This window comes from Mustelus asterias, chromosome 12 (genome assembly GCF_964213995.1).
Source record: "Mustelus asterias chromosome 12, sMusAst1.hap1.1, whole genome shotgun sequence".
In the NCBI taxonomy this organism is placed as follows: domain Eukaryota; kingdom Metazoa; phylum Chordata; class Chondrichthyes; order Carcharhiniformes; family Triakidae; genus Mustelus; species Mustelus asterias.
This window is the reverse complement of record NC_135812.1, coordinates 104,070,861-104,098,158: the sequence shown is the minus strand read 5'-3', so window position 1 is coordinate 104,098,158 and position 27,298 is coordinate 104,070,861. Positions and strand designations below refer to the sequence as shown.

General features: G+C 41.9%; 1 protein-coding gene across 3 annotated transcripts in view; it reads right to left on the bottom strand.

Moving 5' to 3' along the window:
• The window catches only part of helz (helicase with zinc finger), a 255,595-nt gene that overhangs the window by 148,471 nt on the left and 79,826 nt on the right, over positions 1-27,298 (bottom strand). For 2 of the 3 annotated variants that reach the window (XM_078225780.1, XM_078225781.1), the window contains exons 12-16: positions 18,899-19,232; positions 14,945-15,075; positions 9,373-9,555; positions 5,569-5,670; positions 2,097-2,275 (exon numbers count right to left, since the gene is read on the bottom strand). In XM_078225780.1, coding sequence (XP_078081906.1) covers positions 2,097-2,275; positions 5,569-5,670; positions 9,373-9,555; positions 14,945-15,075; positions 18,899-19,232 — 929 coding nt within the window. The remainder of the gene's footprint in view (positions 1-2,096; positions 2,276-5,568; positions 5,671-9,372; positions 9,556-14,944; positions 15,076-18,898; positions 19,233-27,298) is intronic. The other variant, XM_078225782.1, reaches the window with a different exon arrangement.

Genomic DNA, 27,298 nt, shown 5'->3' with positions numbered 1-27,298 from the left:
TGCACAGCAGATTCAGCATGTGAATAATAAACAAGAGGCAATGATGAGTTGGGTAAACATTCTTCAAACTTAATTCTGAACATGAAGGTTGAAGGGAACCAATGACGTGCCCACTTTCATATCAGTGCAAGGAAAATACTGATGATCTAAACAAAGAATTTGGCAGAAAACCCCAGTATTCAGTCACACTGCAGACATAAAAAGTGCTTCCCTGGCTGTTCTGTATCAAAATTGCAGGAAAATATCACCATTTGAGCACCTGTCAAAGAAAACAGCTTGTAACAGATGACTCCTCGATAGACAGGTTATCATCCGCATCCGAGTCATGACTCTTCTCCTGAGATTTCATTTTCAGACGTGATTCAGACCATTAGGTAATCCATGATTCATATAAATAAAGCAAATACTTTTTTTTTAAATAGATGCAGTTTTAACAAGAGCTGTACCCAAGTTGGAATTTGCATTCATATCAACTGAACTTCTACGATATCCATGTTAAAATTCATTATTTGCAACATACATCAACTGAAACAAATTTACATATTTAATAACACCCTGAAGTTTGGTTATTTGTCTTTGTAACATTCAAGTCGGTCGTCAACCCAATTGGACAACAGTGTGCATCACATCCATCAGAAAATAAACCAACTACATCCAATGTACCCGAGAATGAGTGTTTTACTGTAGAGGAGGCGGCTTTCGCACCATCAAGTCTGCATTGACTCACATCCATTTAATGTCAGTTCGACGTCCTGCCCTCCCTCCTTCCTTTCTGATATTTTCTTCTAGAAATTTGCACCCATTTTCATTTTAAAAGCACTAACAGGATATTATGAAGTACTCTGGACATGCTCTCTTCCACCTTCTCCCATCGGGAAAAAGATACAAAAGTCTGAGATCACGTACCAACCGACTCAAGAACAACTTCTTCCCTGCCGCCATCAGACTTTTGAATGGACCTACCTTACACTAAGTTGAGCTTTCTCTACACCCTAGCTATGACTGTAATACTATATTCTGCACCTTCCTTTCCTTCTCCCCTACGTACTCTATGAACGTTATGTTTTGTCTGTCTCCTATGTACTCTATGAATGGTATGTTTTGGTTGTATAGCATGAAAGAAACTATACTTTTCACTGTATCCCAATATATGTGACAATAATAAATTAAATCAAAGTTGCATAGAGGCACTGCCTTGTGCACAAAACTTTGAGAAATTATGGAGCTATCCCGGTCAGATTTGATGCCAAAGTAGCAGGCCTCATTTGTCAATGGCATTGCTTTGAATTCTGAGAATTCAGGCTTCCTGTATTGTAACTGATAGACAACAGGAGATTGCAATCCAACGCTTTATATGATGCAAACACTAATAAGCAGACTGCCAACTGGTACGTTTCAGCAACAAGCTTTTCCTGAACCTGAGCAAAGGTAGCTGAAAGTGAGGCATGTTCATTGCTGGACTTCGCCAGCAGGCAGCCTGCTTGCATGCATTTGCAGCATATTTAAACTAGCAGCTTCACATTTCCTACAATGCATACAACAAATTGATGATATAAAAGCAAAATGCTGTGGGTGCTGAAAACAAAAGTGCTGAAAAAGCTGAACAAATATGGCAGCATGTGTGGGGAAAGAAACAGAGTTAACGCTTCAAGTCCAATATGACTGTAGGAACTGCTGATGAGTATTCTCCAAACAACAGTAAAGTAGGTTGCTCCCTTGCAACTTCTGGTAATGTACCTATCTCAAGCAAGGCAGAACTGATCATCTCAGATTAAACATTGGGTGGCAGTTCACAGGCAATTATCCATTATTTAAGCCTATTTTGACTTCTCATGGAACAAAATTCACAGATCAACTGCTAAGGTGGCAGTTGCTGAGGTGCCAGAGCTCCCAGCAAGACTAAAGGCCCTTCCTATCTGCCTGGGTGGGGGTACAACCAAAGGCCACACTGTAGAGGGGTCTCTCACATTACCCAACAGTGATAGCCTGGTTGCTTTCTCTCTTTAACTGAGCTAACTAACTGAGAAGGTACCTGCTTGTTGAGCCACGTCTTTATGGTGAAACTTCAATGATTCTAAAATCCCAACATTACTCACCTAATTCAAGATCCAACTGGCAGAGATATTGTGACGTACTAAGAGTAACCACCACCACTCGATGTCTCAAAATATCCTCTTTCTGTGGCATCTGAAAGGTGGAATGTGTGCTCGAAATCAAACAGTACTGTTGTACGACTGGATGCACAGTCTTCACCCATCGATTTCGGAAATATACCCTGTAATTGCAGAAACCCAAATTCAGGAAACAGCCAATTCAAATCTTGATCTTAATAGTTACAACTTCAATCTTTCGGAATCTTAGAATGCAAAGCAAAAAAAAAGCTTTAATACTGTAGCTAAGCAACCGTAACAGAAAAGCAATAGACTCTTATCTAGAACCTGCACAATCAGGTTCCAGACTAATGGTAGAGTGCAATGCACTGCAGGAATTAAATTCTCACATATAAATTTCAGCTTTTGTTCAGACCATCTACGCAAATTAGAAGTTGTGAAGAACCCATTAGGAGAAACAAGATCTTCAACAACTAAACCACAAGCTTGGGCTGAACCAAAGAATCCCTGCAGTGCCGAAGGAGACCATTCGGTCCATCAAGTCTGTACTGACTGTCTGAAAGAGCATCTTACTCAGACGTGCCCCCTCTCCCCCGTCAAATCCCTGCATGTACCATGCCTAATCCAACAAACCTGCACATCTTTGGACTGTGGGAGGAAACCAGAGCACCCAGAGGAAACTCACACAGGCACGGGAGAAAGTGCAAACTCCACAGTCATTCAAGGTCAGAATCAAACTCGGGTCCCTGGCACTGTGAGACAGCAGTTAAGTGTATCTGAACAACCAACAGCAGCACTGGCAAAACCTGGAATCTAGGCGAGATTGGGAATGATACTGGGCACAGCAAGAAGTGCAAATAAGTAGGGATGGGTCTTGGGGTAAGAAATTCCATCATTTCCATTTTTTTATTCACTTCTCTTCTGAAGGCTATAGAGTCCAGCTACATAGCTACTGGAGTCCTTTGACACCTCAGCTATGACAGCAAATACTGATATGGTAATCAATGAAAGACAATGTCCTCATTCAATGTCCAGACATACACTTTTTAGCTGAGGCTACTGGTTAGGGACCAGGAACATTAATTGTGACTGATATCATTTCCACCCCCACTCACCCATCATCTAGCCTATTATCAAGACCCTCCCCTTGACCCGAGATAAGTTAACTCAGCAGAAGGCAGAGGATAAAATCTAAGACTTTCCCAATTCAACAGCAATACAGGCAATCCTATACCTTCTAAGTGCTCAGAAAGCTTTGAAAAGATCAGATGTTTATTTAAGAAGACTTAAACGGTCACAGTTATTAAGGATTTCTGGCAAGTTCCTGGAGCACACCATTAACTTCCCTCTTGACACCTTCAAGGTTATTATTTTGAACTGCACTCCTAGGTTTCAGTTATCCAAATATATATTGTTTTTAATGTTTCAAGAAATGAATGTAAAAAGTGATCTTTAAGTAACTGAACAGAACAGGCACAATATAGTGCTTTAAATAATTTAAATTAGACACAAAAATAATTGCATGCATGTTTTAATGTTTTTAGCATCATTAAATCATGAAAAGAAAAAAAACTGGAAAAATAAATCGTAATAACAAGGAAAATAACAAGATTGTTCAGATATAGCTGTTGCAGAAGGAGCAGAGGGAGTATCAAGTCTGACCAAGAATGTGACAGCTGAATATTTGATATCTTCAAAAAACAGCAAAAATAGTAGCATTGCATTAAACTGTATAGTGAATCTGAAGATTTTGTTAGTGGTTAGGCAAATAATGGTCGCAAAGAAACTCAAGCAAATGATTTATAAAGTAATGGCCAAAATGGATTTCATCTGGAGTACTTCAAGGAATTGAAATGTTCCAGCTGAAATTTTCCCTAGAAAGATTTTTCAAAATTTTTTTTACAAAAATTCGATTAATAAAGTAAATGGGCTATGCAATTAGGAATCAATGCTAATCTGCTTAGCAGGCAACAAGAAAAACTTATAATTCAAAACTATACCAGAAAGTTGGAAGATTGTGGGTTCAAGTCACACTCCAAATCTTGAGCATAAAAAAAAAATCAAGGCTTACATTCCAGTGCTTACTGAATGAGTACTGCACTGTCAGAGGTGCTACCTTTCGGAAGAGATGTCTGCCCCTTTAAATAGATGTAAAATAAAATCCAATCGCACGGTTTTGAAGAACAACAGGGAAGTTATCCCTGGTGTCCAGGCCAATATTTATTCCTCAGTCAAAGGGAGATTACCTGGTAGTTAACACATTGCTGTTTGTGAGGATGCAATTGGCTGCCACATTTCGACATTATAACAATGAAAGGTGCTATATAAATGCCAAGTCTTTCTTATTTACCCGAACACATCAAGAATGAGCCATGGGTTTAAAAGGAAGGTGACACTGGAAAAAACATGTCAGAATTTCTGACGATGAAATCAAGTTAAACATTACCATTTATAAAATAGCTGGACTTTCAGAAAGTATTGCAGAAAGTCCCTTCTGGATGAATAATAAAGACAAATAGAATTGACTAATTCAATTTGTGATAAGTACAATCCAACGGGACATTTACAATGGTAAATGGCAATATTAAAACAATCAAGATGTTACCGTATTAGTTTGCTAATAACTCAAGTAGTAAGAAGACTAATACAAAAGGTTAAATCCTTTGCAGCTGTTGACATTTAGACAAACCCTTTAGCCCTCAAAGGATTTCACAGGGACAGAGAGCATCCTAATCCAACAATGGAAGCCAGCTCTGCTCGGACTCAAATGTTCAACTTAGTTAAACACATCTCCAGCCAAGTGTGTCAACAGTCGATACAGTGAGTATTGGATAAAGCACGAATAATGATTCAGAATAGGATTCATCTATCACTAAGTATTCCCTTTGATTAAAGTGTCAATTGGAGGAATTTAAAAAGGAGCAAGAGAAAATAGCTATTAGCTTGGAAGAACATTTATGCTGGGTGGGTTTACAATGGCTGAGACATGTTTAGAAATATATGCCTAAGACTTTTTGGGCAAGGCCATAAATTCACTATTTTAAAATATAATTTAATATAATTACAATTTAATAGGCTCAAAAAAGTTTGACAACTAGTTTCCTAGCTATTAAATTACAGACAGACAGGACATCTAAACTTCTGATCACTGCTCTGTAACAAGTGCCTTATCATTGGAGAGCTAACTATAGGTACTTTTCAATGTTCAGTTTCTCTATTTTGGCATGGGGTGGAGGCAGCATTCAAAAGGACATTCTGTGCCGTAACAACTCTGTCATTCTGTGAAAGGGAAGCGATATCTCGTTACACACCAGCTTGCAATGTGTCATTCTAAAACTTAGCGCAACATATCAAAAACCTGCAGCCAGTCATTTCCTAATGCAGTAATGTAGTGTGTCAATCAGCTGAGAGGCATTACTTCAAAGTAATAACTGTGTCAAACGTTTGAAAATCATACCTGAGAGGCCTAGCCTGTGGATTTCCAGCTTCTACATAAGGGTGGAGGTAATCTTTTATATATAAATCAGCAGCACTGTTGGAATGGGTGCAAATAAGGATCCTGTGGTGGAGGGGAAGGAAAACAAAACAATGTTGAAGGACAAATATAAAAGAAAAAAAAACTAGGTCAGACCAGAAGCAAAGGAATACCAAATAACAAACGCTTGAATGAATGTTATGGCAAGCATCATGATTCACTCACTTAAAGCTTAAAATCAATTACCAAAATATCCATTCTACACTTTCCCCAAGTCTCTAAAAATGAAACATGAGCAAGGCTTCAAGCTTGCCAGTGAAGCAGCAGTCTTCTCATGGAGTCCTTTAAATACAACCGGGCCTATTCTGCAGCCAAGTTTGGCACACAACGTCTCACAAAAAACACCAAAGTATAACTATTAGCTACTTCTTTAATACCTTGGTTAATCTATTGCCTTTCAATCTACATAAACTCTGTACGAAGTCTCACAACACCAGGTTAAAGTCCAACAGGTTTATTTGGTATCACCAGCTTTCGGAGTGCTGCTCCTTCATCAGGTGAGTGAGTGATTCACCTGATGAAGGAGCAGCACTCCGAAAGCTCGTGATATCAAATAAACCTGTTGGACTTTAACCTGGTGTTGTGAGACTTCTAAATGTGCCCACCCCAGTTCGACGCTGACGTCTCCACATCATACATAAACTCTGTTTAGGAGTCTCCGTGCCTCACTAACAATTGTCCATTTCTCAATTATTTACCCCTCATCCATTTTCTCTTGTTTTTTTCCTGAAGAGCTCATGACCGTTTCCACACCCACTATTCTGATCTTTACCTACCTGGGTAGAGCTGTTTTTTAGGGGGGGGGGGAGAGAACAGTGAGATGGGTGAAGAAAGAAACAATAGGAGCATGACTTAAATTGTGAAAATTAGGTCATGCTTTACAACAAACCAGATTAATATGTACATGTGGTATAAACACAAAATGCACTAGAGGAAACTGTCTTTGAATGCACCTGATGCCTTTGTTCCTTTCAGGTGGTGGAAGCCTATTCTGGAAACTCTTAAATACATATAATGCTCTGGAGAATAGGGATGGATTTGGTAACTCCCTTCTGATTGGAGGAGAATGAAGACCAGCAGCAGCATCAGGGAAGACCACAGACAGCCTTGATGGCTCTACTGGAGCTATCACCAAGGATGAAGGCAGCACAAGAGCATTCATACCCACTATATAGGCTGTGGAGGTGCAGAATGATATATCTAGTTTGCTGAAGAGCAGTGTTTGAAGAGACAGTGCTTCATCAGACAGCTGTGAATGCCCTGTGCCACCTGGTACAACATGGACACCATTGCTTCTCCAAACCTTGTGTGCTATCTTTCGCCCAATGTCAAGTAGCAACAACCCAAGAAACCCAATCAAGACAAACCGCATTTTAAGAGATGCAACTTTGCTTTAAGCAGGCTTAGTGCGTGCCAGACATCTTGCCCTCCAAAGCCTCCCACCTTGTAGATAGCACATCAAAAAGATTCAAATAAGACCCGATAATCAAAATAATTTGGATCCCTCACTGAATCCACCAGATTAACCTAATTAACCCATCCATCAGACACCCGAACAGTGCCAAAGATGAAATCCAATCCAAATCTATTTCTTGCTTTTGGGAGATCTGACATCTTTGTACCCTTACAAAAATGCTGCATTCAGCAAGAACTTGAAAGCTGGATTTATTTATTATTTGTGTCATAAGTAGGCTTACATTAACACTGCAATGAAGTTACTGTGAAAATCCCCTAGTCGCCACACTCCGGCGCCTGTTTGGGTACACTAAGGGAGAATTTAGCATGGCCAATGCACCTAACCCAGTATGTCTGGGAGGAAACCAGAGCACCCGGAGAAAACCCACGCAGACACGGGGAGAACGTGCAGACTCCACACAGACAGTGACCCAAGCTGGGAATTGAACCCGGGTCCCTGGCGCTGTGGGGCAGCAGTGCTAACCACTGCCACCCAGATTTACATAGCACAGGAGGAGCAAATTATTTAGCATTAAAGATGAGCTGCTATTCCACCGCATTGCACATGGACAGTCAAGACCAAGAGTCAGAGTCATGTGAAAAATGGTGAGAAGGTGGCAGATAAGTGGGCCGGGCATACAGATTTACAGTCATACATTGCATACCTATGTTTATTATATTCTTTGATAAGGCAACTATCTGGCCTCTCCAAGCAACTGAAAAATTATATAGGAGTAGTTCCTTTACCAGTTACTGGAAAACACTAAATAGTGAGTCGAGGTCAAAAACCCTTCCATTCATGACAGTGTTAAGACTGCAATGTTATGGCTGAGAGGACTATCAGCCAAAACTAGGGAATAAATTAGCAAACTAAAACACAGTTCACACAAATGAGGAAAAGATTGAAATAAAATTCTGCAACTTCCTAATTGAGAACAGATTAATTTCTCAATGGCTGTTTTGACAGTTCTTGGGAGTTGTAATATTTGGATGCACAAGTCTTCAAGTTATACTTTCGCTGCATTTATTCTAGCCTGCAGCAAAGCCATCTGTTGGTACTCCATAGCTGTCTAACTTCCAGCTGCATTTCCAAATCGGTGTCCTTTGAGCTTGTCAAACACTGACACTAAAAATATGAAGATCTGCATACTAAATAAGCAACATACATTTTAAAATTGATAAAATTTATTCTACCAACCTGACTTAAATATCTAAAAGTCACCCAGCACAGTCCAATTTCCATACAGGTCAGCGGCAATGACAGGTACACTGGTAGTGCTGACAAGTTAATCAATACACCTTACTCTCCCTGTGAACTGGTGCCAAGAAGGAATGCACCACAATTGGTTCAGCCCAGCACTAATTTTAAACAGTAGCTTGGCATGCTAACAAGGTGTTTGGAAAAACAACCCATCTGAAGAGGTCTTTGTAGTAAACTAAAAATAAACTTCAAAATCCCTAATGATAGTTGATTGATTTGAATGCAGGTACTTATAATAACGGTTAAAGGAAATTAATTTAATACCCCAGAAATGATGGCATCTACCTTGGTTGGTTACATTCTAAACAAAACCAATGCAGATGGCCATTTGCATATGACTGTGCATTATCTGCCAACACACTCAAAGGTACCTAGCTGTTATTCCACCACTCTCATTCTGGTGGCTCAGCACTTTGAGTCTTATAATCAACTTAAAGGCTGAAGTTATGTTCCAGGGAGCATGTGAGCATCCGATCACACAAGTGGGCATAATTAGTAATCTACCTCAAAGTCACACACAAATTTTGTCTACAGTTCTCACCACTTGCCGCCATCACATTAAGTGACTCAACCATTTCCACTTGCTCTATCTGCAAAGTTTCCTTGACATCTAACGGCAGGGCAGATGTGCAACTTATTTTCTCAACGCTGCAATATAACTGCATTCGATGTCACTGTCAAAAGGCTCATGTTTTGTTGGTCCGTGTGCCACTTGTGCTGGTCAATAGTTCCCTCTCCATCTCAAAGGCCAGTCGTAGCATCCCTTCCGCCACCTAACTGAACACGGCAAGGATCAAATCTGGATTGCTCCTGGTCTGTTTAGTTACTTGCTGGGAAAACACCTCAGGTCACTGGTGCAGTCCTTATAACATTATACAAATAAATGTATTTTAAAAATCACATATCCCATTTCCACCATTCAATTCTCAAAATATAGCATATTTTTTGTAAGAAGTGTATTATATGGCAGAATTTCCTGTCATCGCGCGCTGAAACATTCGAAAGCTCACCTTGTATCCTGCTGTTTTAGGATGTGTTTGACTGCCTGAGCCAATGTGAATGTTTTTCCTGTTCCATAGGGACCGATGATGAGAACAGGAGGAAGTGGGATGGAAAGTGGAGTTGTGATTGCCAGAATAGCCTCCTTCTGTTTAGTATTTAGCCGGGGATCCAACTGCTCGTCCCATTGTCTACTCCAGTAATACAAAATAAAACCGCTATTTGCAATTTATGTAGGTTTCAAAAGCCAAAATGTCTTTAAATGACAATTAATTTTTAATAAATTGATTTTACAACATCCAAATTAAGTCACACCAAATTATACAGATAATCCCTCCAAAAACAATACACAATATACAAATAACTATCTTCATAACAGAAAATTAGTAGCATAGAAGATTGATCAGTTCTCTTAAAGCTTTAGCAATTTGACTCCATTTAGTATCTTGCATCAAATTAATAAAATCTCTTGAAAATCCCATGTCATCGCAAAAACGAAGGAGCGAAATGGCAGGATTCGGGAACCATGGATGACAAGGGAAATTGTAAGCTCAGTCAAAAGGAAAAAGGATGCATATGATAGATCTAGGCATCTAAAAACTGATGAAGCCCTTAAACATGGAACTAGGAGGGCTAAAGGGGCCATGAAATGTCTTTAGCAAACAGAGTCAAGGAGAATCCAAAGGCTTTTTATGCATATATTAGGGGCAAGAGGAAGAGTAGGCCCACTCAAGGACAATGGAGGGATGTTATGCATGGAACCACAGGAAGTGGGTGAAATCCTTAATGAGTACTTTATATTCACCCAGGAGAAGGACATGACAGATGTTGAGGTCAGGGATAGGTATGGGAACGTTGTCGAGAATGTCAAGATATCAAAGGAGGAAGTGTTGAGTATCCTAAATTGCATTAAGATAGGCAAGTCCCCAGGGCCAGATGGGATCTATCCCAGGTCATTATGGGGATAGGTAGGGGAGAAATAGCTGGGGCCATAACAGATATCTTCACATCCTCTTAGACCAAAGGCGAGGTTCCAGAGGACTGAAGATTGGCCAATGTTGTTCCCTTGTTTAAGAAAAACAGGGATCATGCTGCAAATTATGGGCCAGTGAGCCGGACGTCAGTGGTGGGAAGCTTTTGGAGAAGATTGGAAGGAGGAAGATTGGAAGAGGAGTAAATTGGAAGGAGGTATTCTCGGGGAAATGTACTGAAGAGAGGTGGCAGTTTTTCAAGGAATGTCTGTCTAGAGTTCTACAGGACAACGTTCAGAGCAGACAGGGAGGTGTTGGTAGGTTAAAGGAACCATGGTGCACGAAAGCTGTGCGGGACCTAGTCGAGAAGAAAAGGAAAGCATACAAAAGGTTCAGAGAGCTTGGTGAAGATAGGGATCTAGATGAGTATACGGCTTGTAGGAAGGGACTAAAGGAGGAAATTAGGAGAGCCAGAAGGGGTCACGAGAAGGCCTTGGCAGGTAGGATTAAGGAAAACCCTAAGGCGTTCTATAAATATGTGAAGAATAAAAGGATGAGACGTGACGGAATAGGGCCTATAAAAGGTGAAGGCGGGAAAGTCTGTACGGAACTAGTAGAAATGGCAGAGGTGCTTAATGAGTATTTTGCCTCGGTTTTCACAGAGGAGAAGAACCTGAGTGGATGTACTGCGGGCTTGCGGTGGACTGAAAAGATTGAGTATGTGGACTTTAACAAAGAGGTTGTGCTGGAATCTTTGAATGGCATCAAGATAGATAAGTCACCGGGTCCGGATGGGATGTACCCCAGGTTACTGTCCAGCTCCAGGGTCCCGGGTTCGATTCCCGGCTCGGGTCACTGTCTGTGTGGAGTTTGCACATTCTCCTCGTGTCTGCGTGGGTTTCCTCCGGGTGCTCCGGTTTCCTCCCACAGTCCAAAGATGTGCGGGTTAGGTTGATTGGCCAGGTTAAAAATTGCCCCTTAGAGTTCTGAGATGCGTAGGTTAGCGGGATTAGTGGGTAAAAATATGCAGGGGTAGGGCCTGGGTGGGATTGTGGTCGGTGCAGACTCGATGGGCCGAATGGCCTCCTTCTGCACTGTAGGGTTTCTATGATTTCTATGATTACTGTGGGAGGCGAGGGAAGAGATTGCAGAGCCTCTGGCAATGATCTTTGCGTCGTCGATGGAGACGGGAGAGGTGCCGGAGGATTGCCGATGTGGTTCCTATTTTCAAGAAGGGGAATAGGGATAGCCCAAGAAATTACCAACCGTTGAGTCTAACCTCAGTGGTTGGTAAGCTGATGGAGAAGATCCTGAGGGACAGGATTTATGAGCATCTAGAGAGGTTTGGTATGCTCAAGAATACTCAGCATGGCTTTGTCAAAGGCAGATCGTGCCTTACGAGCCTGGTGGAGTTCTTCGAAAATGTGACTAAACACATTGACAAATGGAAAGCAGTAGATGTGGTTTATATAGATTTTAGCAAGGCGTTCAATAAGGTCCCCCATGCAAGGCTTCTAGCAAAAGTGAGAGGGCATGGGATCCAAGGGGCTGCTGCCCTGTGGATCCAGAGCTGGCTTGCCCAAAGGAGGCAGAGAGTGGGTATAGATGGGTATTTTTCTAAATGGAGGTCGGTCACCAGTGGTGTGCCCCAGGGATCTGTTCTGGGACCCTTGCTGTTTGTCATTTTCATAAACGACCTGGCTGAGGAAGTGAAGGGATGGGTTGGTAAGTTTGCCGACGACACGAAGGTTGGTGGGGTTGTGGATAGGCTGGAGGAATGTCAGAAGTTACAGAGGGACATAGATAGGATGCAAGACTGGGTGGAGAAGTGGCAGATGGACTTCAACCCAGATAAATGCGTAGTGGTCCATTTTGGCAGGTCAAATGGGATGAAAAAGTCCAAATAAAGGGAAAGACTCTTAGTACTATAGAGGATCAGAAGGACCTTGGGGTCCGGGTCCATAGGACTCTAAAATCGGCCCCGCAGGTGGAGGAGGTGATTAAGAAGGCGTATGGTGTGCTGGCCTTTATCAATCGAGGGATTGAGTTTAGGAGTCCGGGGATAATGATGCAGCTATATAAGACCCTCGTCAGACCCCACTTGGAGTACTGTGCTCAGTTCTGGTCGCCTCATTACAGGAAGGATGTGGAAAAGATTGAAAGGGTGCAGAGGAGATTTACAAGGATGTTGCCTGGATTGAGTGGCATGCCTTATGAGGATAGGCTGAGGGAGCTCGGTCTTTTCTCCTTTGGAGAGACGTAGGATGAGAGGAGACCTAATAGAGGTATTTAAGATGTTGAGAGGCATAGATCGGGTGGACTCTCAGAGGCTTTTTCCCAGGGTGGAAATGGCTGCTACGAGAGGACACAGGTTTAAGGTGCTGGGAGGTAGGTACAGGGGAGATGTTAGGGGGAAGTTTTTCACACAGAGGGTGGTGGGTGAGTGGAATCGGCTGCCATCAGTGGTGGTGGAGGCAAACTCAATAGGGTCTTTTAAGAGACTCCTGGATGAGTACATGGGACTTAATAGGATGGAGGGTTATAGGTAGACCTAGAAGGGATATGTTCGGCACAACTTGTGGGGCTGAAGGGCCTGTTTTGTGCTGTAGTTTTTCTATGTTTCTAAGATGCTGAGGGACAGGATAAATGCACATTTAGACGAAAATGGACGAGTTAGTGACAGGCAGCACGGTTTTGTACGGGGAAGGTCATGTCTCACCAACTTGATTAGAGTTTTTTGAAGAGGTGACAAAGATAAATGATGAGGGGAGGACTGTGGAAGTAATTTATATGGACTTCAGTGAGGTGTTTGACAAGGTCCCACATGGCAGACTGGTACAAAAACTAAAATCACATGGGATTCGGGATGCGCTGGTGAGATGGATACAGAACTGGCTTGGTCATCAGAGACAGAGAGTAGCGGTGGAAGGGTGTTTATCAGAATGAAGATCTGTAGCTAGTGATGTTCCGCAGGGATCAGTGCTAGGAACTCTGTTGTTTGTTGTATTTATAAATGATCTGGAGGAAAATGTGGGTGACCTGATTAGTAAGTTTGCGGGTGACACGAAGATTGGCTGAGTTGTTGAAAGTGCCATGGAACATTAACAGGGATCTGGGCATGCAGGTCCACAGTTCCCTAAAAACAGCAACACAGGTGGCCAAGGTAATTAAGGCGGCATATGGCATGCTTGACTTCATCAACCGGGGCACTGAGTACAGGAGTTGGGAAATCATGTTGCAGCTGTAAAAAAAAAACCTTGGTTAGGTTGCACTTGGACTATTGCGTGCAGTTCTGGTCACCACACTACCAGGAGGATGTGGAAGCTTTGGAGAGAGTGCAAAGAAGGTTCACCAGGATGTTGCCTGGTCTCGAGGGTGTTGGCCATGAGGAGGGGTTGGATAAACGAGGATGGTTTTCACTGGAAAGACGGAGGCTGAGGAGAAACCGAATGGAGGTCTACACAATTATGAGAGACATAGGCAGGATGGATATGTCAATTACAAGGGGACAAAGTTTCATGGTGAGAGGGAGAAAGTTTAAGGGAGATGTGGGGGGAACTTTTTCATGCGGAGAGTGGTGGGTGCCTGGAACGTGCTGCCAGGGGGTGTGGTGGAAGCAGGCACATTAGCAACATTTAAGAGGCATCTGGATGGGTACATGAATAGGGAGGAAATAGAGCGATATGGACCGAGTAAGAGCAGAAGGTTTTTTTTTAGTTTGGACATCATGATCGGCACAGGCTTGGAGGGAAACAGGGAATAGACAATCCTCGAGTCTCTGCAAAAAGTTCCAACATTTCCATTTAACTGAGCCATGAAGGAGAACCTTCAGTTTATTGATGAAGATAAGCAATATTATTGATTAGGAATAAACTTTCTATTTGGAACTCGTCTAGTTTAAAAAGCACTGATTGAACACCTTCCGATTAGACTACAGATTCCACAATTTTAGCCAGTGCATAAAGTGTAATTATTCTATCAGTACTATGTAATTATAGTACTATGCCTCTGAGAAGGCAGTGATCTCTTTGCATGAAAGAGGTTTATCATTTTGTTAAGCTAAAACAGAAGAGTTTTGCTCAAGCAAATAGAGGAAAACGAGATGCAAGATGCTCGTCAGACTAAATATTTGCACATGGAAAGCACACGTGTTGTACAGACACATCTACAAACAAAAACTTGCTAGATTTAAGAATGCAATTTTGGCATTCTCCATGCTTTCTGCATGAATATGTATTCAAGACAATGAGCTTTATATAATTTTTTTTAAAAAGGAGTTTTGGATTTTAAAAATTTTAAGTATGAAAATCAATTAGTTACATGCTGCTCATCTCACACAAACTATTAATCATAATCAACAGGTTAAGTACCTTTTCCTGACATTTTATGAATTAGTGCATGAATATACATGAATGCAAATTATTCCAACCTGCTTTTCTCTCGGTCACAGACCAGTCAATCCAATCTTATCTTTTTAAAAACACAGGTGAAGGGCTATGCAATGTACCCAATCCCATATACCAGCTTTCAAAAAAACCATCTGTGGCAAGTTGGATACCTGATGCAATATTAATGCCACATTCTCAAGTGCCGCGTTGTTGGCACACCATACCTGATGGGACTCCAGGGAATTGTAGGGAACATACAGACATCTGGAAAGAGAATGCTGTTGTCCTTGATTCTGTCCAGGGCATAATGCATTTCACAGAGGGGCAAGCGATTGAGTTGAAACTGAAGTTCAACCTACAAATTAATAAGGCAGTTGTCAGCAGTTCAAAACACGGCCAATAAACAGGTATCGATCAGCACAGTTCCACTTCAAAACCCCCATTTTAGAATCATGATTTCATCCCCCCGCTGTCAAAAGTGCCCACGCACAGTTTATGGTGGTTCCAACATCAGACATAGTTAAAGAAGCAGCAGAGAGAGAGAAGAAAGCTGCTATTTGCTCTCCAAGGAGCTTTGCAACTTCCCAGAAATTGAAGATGAAAAAGAGTAATTGAAATTGTTTTTCAAAGGAGCTTGGTGCAGGAAAGCAGGAATAGATTTCAAATAAGGTAATGCCATTGTTACTTTTATACAACAAATTTGTTGCCAAGTTCAACCATTTCTCTGGCATCTGATTCACATTATAGACAGACTATAAATAAACTGGAAAAGGAGTTGGGTTCAATATGATTACCCCTTAACTGGGGAGGGGAGGGGTTGGCGGAGAACTCATCTTCTGTTTGCTCACCGAATCTTTGGATGCAAATGGATTCATGGCCCATCAAACTGAAGTTGTTGCTAACCCAATCACTCTTAAACCATTCACTGAACAGATTTAGGAAACTAATATTATTCTAACTTAATATTGGGCGGCACGGTGGTTAGCACTCCTGTCTCTCAGCACCAGGGACCCGGGTTCGATTCCCGGCTTGGGTCACTGTCTGTGTGGAGTCTGCACGTTCTCAGTGTCTGCATGGGTTTCCTCCGGGTGCTCCGGTTTCCTCCCACAGTCCAAAGATGTGCAGGTTAGGTGGATTGGCCATGCTAAATTACCCCTTAGTGTCAGGGGGACTAGCTAGGGTAAATGCATGGGGATACGGCCTGGATGGGATTGTGGTCGGTGCAGACTCAATGGGCTGAATGGCCTCCTTCTGCACTGTATGATTTTATGATCTATGATCACCGCAATTAGCCTGGTATAGTAATAGGTACGTAGAACAGGAACAGACAGAGGCCATTCAGCCTTTGAGCCGACCCAGCCATTCACTATGCTCAGGGTTGACCTTCTCTACTTCAACCTTCCCACACTATTCCCATGTCCCTTGATTCCCTCATAATCCAAACATCTACCAATCTCTAACTTAAATATACTCAATGACTGAGTGTCAACATCCTTCCGAGACAGAGAATTCCAAAAGCTGACAACTCAGTGAAGAAATTTCTCCTATTTGGTTAATCCCTTATTCGGAGTCTTCAATCCCCAGTTCTAAACTCCTCCGCCAAGGGAAACATCCTCCAAACATCTATCCAGTTAAGCTCCTTAAGTATTTTATCTGGTTCGATGATAGCACCTCTCACTCTTCTGAACTCTGAGAAATACAAGCCTAGTTTGCTCAATGGCCCCTCACACGACAATCCCTTCAATCCCAGGAATCATTCTTGGAAGAGTGGAGCTGATTAAACTCAAAAAATAGAACTCTGTTGCAGACTGCAATGGTTCTGGGTAAAGTGCATTCTTTTATCTGTAACTATTGGTGGTTTTAAAATAGAGATAATTGCATGTAGTTGCATGAAAAACCATTTTCCCAACTGGTAACATTTGCTGGCCCAGTAAAAGGCAGATTACAGATAAGTGCAGATCATTTTTTGCAAAATCACAAAAGGATGATATTTAAGTTTACATTTTTAAAGAAATTGCTACATCAAAATGTTCCACAAGTGAAACCAGAATATATTACCCTCATCTCAAAATAAAACGCAATCACAAACTCAGAAACTAAACTCATATTGACGCAGAGTAACCAGGGATCAAACAAGCTTTCCCCATTCACTTTCTGGTGCTAAATTATAATTAAAGAGTGATGAAGCATTTACCTCCTCACCCTCAGTCTCAAGCAGACTAGGTCTGTGAGATCCTTGAAGGCCAAAATCTGACAATTAAAGTCAATTGTTGTGTGAATGAAGCAGTGTAAAATTAAAGGCGCGTACAAAGCAAACCAGATTTGCAGAGAGAAAAGATCAAATAGAACCATCAATGAAGTATCTTACTTTTATATTTATTAATCTATGTCCTTAAAACAGTCGCATAGAGTTAAACTTGCTTTTAAAGTTTATAATTTACACTGAACTGGAAAAATGTAGTTCAAAGCAAATTTTGAAAACCTTTCACTTGCTGTGCTAATTTCCTCCTTTCCCTTCTCCGGGTGGCCCTAATTCTTGGCTACCGTGTGACTCCATGGATACCCTCTGGAAAGTTACCCAAGCAGCTTTCAATCATGTGTGAGCATTGATGGCGAGGATCAGAAGCTAATTGTGATGGGGGTCACCATATACAAAAAAGCCTGATTCTGTCCATTCCCAATGTCCAAACAAAAGAAAGATGAAGGTCAATGTCTCCTCCCTAATCCAGAAGCAGATTACATCCCCGAATACAAAAAGGAAGACACTGCTAATCAGAACTCTGGTGAAACTATCACCGACCTGAAACACTGACGATCTCTCTCCATAGACTGACTGATAAGTATTCCCAGCATTTCCAGATTTATCTCACTGCACAGAGAGTGGATATTGCAACATAAGTAGATCAAATGTAGGAACTTCCTGGTCTCTATAACTTAACTGCTCATATGTTAACCAGCTGGGTCATTATTGAAGCTTTTGGTTAGGTTAACACTATGACTACTCTTCAGACCTCTTTGAGTACTGGCAAGTACTATTCAGACAGACTTAGATAATCATGAAAACAATGTTTCCCTTCCCATTCAAAAGGTACAATTAACTCTATTTCAGACATTTTTAACACTTTTGAACTATGCAAATCACAGTCAAGGTAAAAATAAGATCAAAATCAGCAGATAATTTGCTCAATACCTAACAATGATGCTATTGGAGGCTTACAGCTAAAGACAGCTTCAGATTGAACACTAACATTAGGTAGTTTACAGGATTCACCTGAACCTAAAAATTCAAACAATCACAAAGCCACAAATACATCCCTTCTCCTGCTTTTCCCTACACTTTGCTTGCACGCCAGTTTTTTTCATCTTAAATTTAATTTTGGTATATTCCCTAATGTTTAATGATTATCATAACTGTTAATCTGTGCGTTTGAGAATGTCCAGAAAGGCTTTGGGCGGAATTCTATGGCTTCGCTCGTCCCGAAAATGTAAAATCCCGTCCAAGGTCAACAGACCTTTTCATGGTCCGCTCCTCACCCACTCCGATTCCCACGGTGGGCGGGCCGTAAAGTTCCAGCCATCAACTCAGAAGTGTCTTACAGTACAGTTGTGCACTAGGGATACAATATGCTCCAAAGAACTTTCCTCCTTCCTTTACCCCCCCCCCTTCAAATAAGCTGTTTCTTCCTGAGAATGCATCTGTTGGAATGATGCAACATGGATGCTCCAATGCACCGGGTGACAGGATGCAAGATGCCATGAAGTGAATTCCCTCAACTGGAGAGGCACGAACCTCAGCAAGACTGGTCAAACCATATGAGCAAAGGCCAGGTGCCCCAAGTGGAGAAAGGGGCAGGTCGGGTGGCGGGGGAAATAGTTACCACACTGAGATTTTTTTTTTAGCCCATTACTCCTCCATTCTGTTGGCTGGAAGAGAAGGTGCATTTTATGGGGGAGCAAGCTGGACCACAACATTAGCATTTTAAAATTAACAATCTAAGGAGGAAAATGAACTAATGAAGGTATCCAAGTTCCTGTGTAAACAGCCGGTCTACTATCTACAGGAAATATACTTTGTCCAGATTACACCTTGTGGCAATAATTCTGCAATACACTCGCCATTTTATTACAAAATGCATAAAATATTAAAGTACAAAACACGCAGGAGCAGCATCAATTACCTGCATCTCTCGGTCTGCTCGAAGTTTTAGCTCCTCACAGCATTCCTTGGTCAACCTCAAGTAAATGCATTCCTTAGTTTTTTCCTCAATCATGGCTTCATAAACCTTTTCTTTGGTTCCCTGGGCTTGCATGGACCTCTCTTTAGTTATTGGCAACAGCAAAACAGAATTGACTTTGGTCATGACCAATCGTCCAGCCAAAGTTTCCTCTGATAGAGTCTCTGTGAGCTTGAAGCGAGCAAAAAGCTGTCCACTTTGAGCATACTTAGCACCGCCTGAAACACCAGTAAGCATGAAGTTTGCTACCAGATATAAATTTACTTTAATGTTGAACCTGCAAAATAAAAAAAAGTTACTTCATTATAAAGGCAACACATTTTCAATTGTTCATACAATGTTCAAAATTAAATCACGGTGATCAGATATACAAACTCAATTGCTACATCAGCTCTTAACTAAATAAAATTACATTGGTGCAATGTGCAGTATCAGTTACTTTGTGTTTGAAGATTTGTAGAAAACATATACATTGAAGGTGGCAGCACACACCAATTTGCTGGCAGTCTATTACAAATTGGCAATCATTCATCAGCTACACCCTTTTTTATTTTCTCCAAATCTTTTATGCCCACCTGAGAAAGCCCCCTAATGGCATTGTGGGTCAACCCACAGCACATGGATTTCAGTGATTCAAGACGGCAGCTCACCACCACCTTCTATGGGCAATAAATACTGATGTGGAGATGCCGGCGTTGGACTGGGGTAAACACAGTAAGAAGTTTAACAACACCAGGTTAAAGTCCAACAGGTTTATTTGGTAGCAAAAGCCACACAAGCTTTCGGAGCTCCAAGCCCCTTCGGCATTCGCCGGATCATCGACACAGATGCCTTCATCTCACGTGAGAACACCATCCACCAGGTACACGGTACATACTCTTGCAACTCGGCCAACGTTGTCTACCTGATATGCTGCAGGAAAGGATGTCCCGAGGCATGGTACATTGGGGAAACTATGCAGACGCTGCGACAACGGATGAATGGACACCGCTCGACAATCACCAGGCAAGACTGTTTTCTTCCGGTTGGGGAGCACTTCAGCGGTCACGGGCATTCGGCCTCTGATATTCAGGTAAGCGTTCTCCAAGGTGGCCTTCGCGACACACGACGGCGCAGAGTCGCTGAGCAGAAACTGATAGCCAAGTTCCGCACACATGAGGACGGCCTCAACCGGGATATTGGGTTCATGTCACACTATCTGTAACCCCCACAGCTTGCCTGGACCTGCAGAGTTTCACTGGCTGTCTTGTCTGGAGACAATACACATCTTTTTAGCCTGTCTTGATGCTCTCTCCACTCACGTTGTTTTGTTTCTTAAAGACTTGATTAGCTGTAAGTACTCGCATTCCAACCATTATTCATGTAAATTGAGTTTGTGTCTTTATATGCCCTGTTTGTGAACAGAATTCCCACTCACCTGAAGAGGAGGCTTGGAGCTCCGAAAGCTTGTGTGGCTTTTGCTACCAAATAAACCTGTTGGACTTTAACCTGGTGTTGTTAAACTTCTTACAATAAATACTGGCCAGCCAGCAATGCCCACGAACCAGGAATGAATAAAAAGAGGTGTCCCAATTTCACATCTCATCTGAGAGATGGCACCTCTGTACTTCCTTAGGACTGCCTTATAATGTCAGAAGTAAAAGTGCTCCCCACTGAGTCGCTGCTGACATCAGGACAATGCAACACAACAAAGTTGGAAGAGAGATGTTTGAGACAAAGTAACCCTACTGAGAGATGGGGAGCTGACACTGGTAGAGGAAGGAAAAGTGACTTCATGGATCAGAGAACAAAAGTAGAAGGATAGCCCAAAACAAAAACACTCGGGACAAAACATCTCTCCAAAGTTGAAGTCCTCACTTCTTGTGTAGGAGGCGAGTTCCTTGGGCTGGCCCACCAAATGGATTATAATGACACTAAATGACAAGATATGGCATGAGGGAAGTGCAAATTAGCATTTAAGTTCGGGATAGTATTAGGAGACTTGGATGCCATCGTCTGCAGTTCAAACCATGTCATGGATTCTATATTGCCTCTCAGGTAAGGAACATTTGAGAGAATTCGAAAGGGATTATGGGAGGAGGACAGCTGCAGATCAGGTTCTATCTCACTGAATGGCAGAACAGGCTCATTAATGGTCTACTCTTGTTCCAAAAAGTCAATCTTTCAGAACATTCTAACGTAGGAATGTTCTGAAGTCCGGCAAAAATTTGAGATTAGATGGGGTAATCTCCAGATTACACCCCAGCCACATGCTAGAGTAGGAAAAGACAGGAAGATTAGGGAGCACAAAATATAGCTAATGGATTGGTGTCAGGAAGACAGTTTCCATTTTATGAGGAATTAGCAAAGATAGAGAATCAAGGGAGCTATCCGCAAGGATCGCCTGAAGAGGAAGTGAGCCAATGAGCTGGTAAAATTGATAAATAGCTAAGTGATCATTTAAACTAGGAGACACAGAAAATAAAAACAAACCAGAAAAATAGAGACGGAACAAGCTAAAAATAAATAAATTTAATATTGTCAGAAGTAAAAGATTCCAGTGAAAAGGAGATAATGCAGAAGGACTGGAGTAGAAAGTAAAACCAGATTAAGCTGGAAAAAGAAGGGGGGGGAAATCAAAGTGAGAGTTTAGATAATGGAATCACAGGAAATCAATATTGCAATATATAAACAAAACAAGATTAAAGTGCACACATTGCATTGTTGGTGTGGAAAATAACTGGAAAATCCTCTGGAAGAATTCGTTTAGAGGTTAAGATTTAATGGCACCAACAAACGTATCTGCAACCTGGACAGGAGTAAGAGATAAACACATCGGGTACATATTTTTGAAGGAACTATGTTCGCAAGGAAGAAATATGGCTAGCAATATTGGTGAAGCGGTGAATGCATGATGTGGAGACGACTGATGTATACCAAACAAGGAGGCTTAGGCAGAACTATGATCGACTGAAGATTAAAAAAGGATTTTTGGTGGGACTGAACTACAAATGCAAACTGTGGAAATGGAAGAGAAGATCTGTAGACAGCTGAGAGAGATTAGAAGGAAGTAAATCATTAATCTAAGGGATATTAATTACTACTCAAATCTGGACAGGCGGGAGAATTCTTAGGATCTTTGCAGTACTTTAAGAGACAAGGCATTGTTCGATTTAATTATGAAATTTGAAATAGGTCAGGTAGATACGTTAAATATGGGTGAGCTCCTTGAGAACAGCGGGCATTATGGGTCAATTAAAGGCCCCAGCAGAATGGACACACAAAGTACAAATAAAAAGGGCAGCAGATGGAATAGGGCAGGTACAGCTGAGAGAGATAGAGTCATAGAGGTTTACAGCATGGAAACAAGCCCTTCGGCCCAACTTGTCCATGCCGCCCTTTTTTTTTTAAAACCCCTAAGCTAATCCCAATTGCCCGCATTTGGCCCATATCCCTCTATATCCATCGTACCCATGTAACTAACTAAATGCTTTTTAAAGATAAAATTGTCCCCGCCTCTACTACTACCTCTGGCAGCTTGTTCCAGACACTCACCACCCTCGGTGTGAAAAAATTGCCCCTCTGGACATTTTTGTATCTCTCCCCTCTCACCTTAAACCTATGTCTTCTAGTTTTAGACTCCCCTACCTTTGAGAAAAGACTATCTACCTTGTCTCATGCTCCTCATTATTTTATAGACCTCTATACGGTCACCCCTCAGCCTCCTACGCTCCAGAGAGAAAAGTCCCAGTCTATTCAGCCTCTCCTTATAACTCAATCCATCAAGTCCCGGTAGCATCCTAGTAAATCTTTTCTGCACTCTTTCTAGTTTAATAATATCCTTTCTATAATAGGGTGACCTGAATTGCACACAGTATTCCAAGTGTGGCCTTACCAATGTCTTGTACAACTTCAACAAGACGTCCCAACTCCTGTATTCAATGTTCTGACCAATGAAACCAAGCATGCCGAATGCTTTCTTCACCACTCTGTCCACTTGTGACTCCACTTTCAAGGAGCTATGAAACATGTACCCCTCGATCTCTTCGTTCTGTAACTCTCCCCAACACCCTACCATTAACTGAGTTAGTCCCACCCTGGTTCAATCGACCAAAATGCATCACCTCACATTTGTCTAAATTTATCTCCATCTGCCATTCGTCAGCCCACTGGCCCAATTGATCAAGATCCCGTTGCAATTGGAGATAACTTTCTTCACTGGAAAGAGAAATTGCCACATCGGACTATAGAACAACAATGGGACTTCTTTAAACAAAAAGAAAATTGCCGATTTGAAAAATAATTTTAAACCAAGGCATTGGTTCAGGATGCTGTGTATACACCAAAGTCAGAAATAAAGCAAACTTAACAAGCCAAATGGGTTAATCCTGAATTGGTTAAAAGACGAGGATAATGGAGAAATGTTTTTGTTCTATCAATGTTTGCAGAAACTGCCAAAAAAGGCTAACCTGGGTGATTATAGTCAGATTAACATTGTGGCAGGGAAAATTTTGAAATCTTTAATGAAAGTTGAAATGACTAAATAGCTAGGTCAAGAAAATAATTAGAAGCAGTCAGAACGGAACTGCATGCACAACAAAATGAAGGAGTTCTGGTGATGGATAAGATGGATGGAAGGAGTATACTACAGGTGCGGTGGACAGACAGATTCAAATCCTTGACAAGGTGTCACGTGGAAGACAATTGGAGAAGCATAACAGGCCTGGAATTAGGGATGGTGAAAAGTTGGATTTACAAATTGAACAGGAGACAAGAAACTGAAGAAGTGATTGGAAGTGGATTGCAGTGGCCCATATTATCCTGATCTTAGGGGTGCCTGGGTCTGCATGGTAAATAATGAAGATATTTAAACTGTGCTCAAGATCCAAGGATTATCAAGGCGGCACGGTAGCACAGTGGTTAGCACTGCTGCTTCGCAGCTCCAGGGTCCTGGGTTCGATTCCTGGCTCGGGTCACTGTCTGTGTGGAGTTTGCACATTCTCCTCGTGTCTGCGTGGGTTTCCTCCGGGTGCTCCGGTTTCCTCCCACAGTCCAAAGATGTGCGGGTTAGGTTGAGTGGCCAGGTTAAAAATTGCCCCTTAGAGTCCTGAGATGCGTAGGTTAGAGGGATTAGCAGGTAAATATGTGGGGGTAGGGCCTGGGTGGGATTGTGGTCGGTGCAGACTCGATGGGCCGAATGGCCTCCTTCTGCACTGTAGGGTTTCTATGATTTCTATGATTCTATCAAGAATTTATTCTTCAAAACAAATTTACTCAAGAAATCGCAAGAGACCACCCAAATAAATTCACTAAAACACTTGATTTCTCTGGATTCCATTGCCAAATTTAAATATTCCTGTGGTACCTTGCTCACATTTCACACCAAACACTGAAGACTCCTTCAAAATGCAGCAAACTACAAGGAGTGGCTCAGACAGCAGCGAACAAGTGACTATAGTCTCTGTGTGCTCAAAAATAGCATCTGGACATCTTAACTATTACAAAAAGGCCAGCCCAGGAAAAGGCCAGCCCAGGAAAAGGCCAGCCCAGGAAAAGGCCAGCCCAGGAAAAGGCCAGCCCCTTCAAGTGAAATCTCATATTAGCACCACTTCCACCAACAGTGTAGCCAGCTTGTAGAGATTCTTCCCCCACTGACATTCCCAACTTCACAAGTCTATCATTATCACCCCAAACGTTGCTACTGTTTTCCAGATTAAATATGCATTATGAAGAATTAAGAGGTCTTTCTGCATACATTTACAGTACAATGGGTGAATTTTTTCATGTGTCAAACCGAAATGTGTCGGTTCCAAACACACACAAATTGAAAAGCCCACCCTGATGTTGAACCCTCCGAATCAACACACATGAGTGTTGCGCAGGTTCATTATTCATAAACTCTCAGCAGTTCACGTGCTGCAAAAATTCACAGCACTTCAACCGTGACGAAGAAAGTACCCCCTCTCGCTGCTGGCTGCAAGACGGCCTAATGAGTATGGATTGTCTCTACTCACTGAACCAGGGTCGAGAGCACAAAAAAACTGTCGAAAATTATGCGCAGATTGTTAATAAATTAGCAATCAGTCGGTCAGCTCTTACAGATGCTGGTCAGGGCAAAAGAAAAATGAACATGGACATTAATCTGGAGCTTCAAGTAAATGCATGCTGGTGAAGCAGCAGTGAGAGCAGCATTCATTCCGTAGCTATGCTAGGCTGCGCTTGATGCATGCAAAAGGAGAAAAAGGATTTCTATTCTCAGTTGATGTCACTTTGACAGGCAAAAAAATGATGATTTTCTAATTGAAAACAGATGATCAACAAGGCGCTCTCTCTCTGATATCGAATTTTGTTTATAATAGTATTTAACACAGATCTGAACTTTGGAATTTTCCCGATAGAGATTAAGCTACAGAGCATGGCCAACGCTTCACCAGTTTTAAAGTGCTTCTGCGCCCCCTGCTGGTGTGATAGCCTGTTACTCAGAGAAGCAAAAGGATAAATAATCATAGAATCATAGAAACCCTACAGTGCAGAAGGAGGCCATTCGGCCCATCGAGTCTGCACCAACCACAATCCCACCCAGGCCCTACCCCCATATCCCTACGTATTTACCCGCTAATCCCTCTAACCTACACATCTCAGGACACTAAGGGGCAATTTTAGCATGGCCAATCAACCTAGCCCGCACATTTTTGGACTGTGGGAGGAAACCGGAGCACCCGGAGGAAACCCAAAGGATAAATAATCATCGACTACTTCCAACATTTTCAGATGTGGTGTATACTATCTGTGCACTCACTGCAAGGAAAACAAAATCAAAACTAGGAGGAGGTGTCATTGAGATTTCCAGGCAACATCAAAATAAGAGGAAGAAAAGATCATGATCAAAAGAAGCAGCAATTGGATATCGCTGAACTGGGGAGGGTGGGACAAAAAACTTCAATGTGTATGAAGTGATATACTAATGTGAATGAAGAACATTACAGATTATACCCTGATTGGAGTAAGACTTGGTGCTATCCAAGAGAACAGGGGTTTAAGGGAACAGGTTTACAGCATGCTAACATAAGGACAAGGAGCAGGAGTCGGCCATCTGGCCCCTCGAGCCTGCTCCGCCATTCAACAAGATCATGGCTGATCTTTTCGTGGACTCAGCTCCACTTACCCACCCGCTCACCATAACCCTTAATTCCTTTACTGTTCAAAAATCTATCTTTGCCTTAAAAGCATTCAATGAGGTAGCCTCAACTGCTTCACTGGGCAGGGAATTCCACAGATTCACAACCCTTTGGGTGAAGTTCCTCCTCCAACTTAGTCCTAACTCTGCTCTCCCTTATTTTGAGGCTGTGCCCCCTAGTTCTAGCTTCACCCACCAATGGAAACCACCTCCCAGCTTCTATCTTATCTATTCCCTTCATAATTTTATATGTTTCTATAAGAAACAGCAGTACCTTCAGTGGACAACACGACCAAATATAGCTTATTCTAAGAGTTATGAGAGTTAAAATGATAAAACTTTCACCAAGACCTCAGATAGAGTGGGCTCAGTTTATAGGCAGTAAATTGAGGCTTTAAAGAGGATACAACAGATTCATTAACAAGCTGATTTTGAGAAATGCAAAGAAAACAAGTGGACATTTTCCATCCTGACATTAGTGTTTAAAATCATTAAGAAATGCAACAGTTTGGAGACAAGCAGATCATCTTAAATTGCTGACAAGTCCCGATTGAATGGGCCTTCAGTACAGGATTAACTGTGATATAAAACAAAGAAAGAGAAAGTTCTTCGTGTGACTGATGCTTTGGGATTAATTTCCAGGATTCATGGCTACAGTAAAAGTTAGGGAACTATTCAAGATTAGATAAGATGGATAAAGGTAAAGAAGGTGAAAGAGGAATGTGGTGGACAAAATGGGATGACTTCTGGTCGCATGAAGAGTCAATGCATAAGCAGACTGGTTGGGCTGATTGGCTTGCTTCCATTTAGTAAATTCTGTTTATTTTTGATACAAAATCAATTAGACGACTTCATGGAACCTCTGCACGAGCACAACAAAAGTTAGTGTGATAAAGCACGAGTTGCCAGTGTCCACCTTAAATATTTGAGGTGTCAGCCACTTGGTGGCACTCCAAGTCATAAAGTTGAGGGTTCAAGGCCCATTCCAAAATCTAGGCTGACATTTCAGTGCAGTGGTGAGGAAACGCTGCCCTGTCAGAGGTGCGATCTTCCAGAAGAGATGCTAAACCAAAGCCCTGTCTGGACTCTCAGGTAGATGTAAAATATTCCGCGGCACTATTTTGGAAGAGGGGAGGGACAATTTCCCCAGTGTCCAAGTTAATATTTATCCTTCAACCAATATGAAT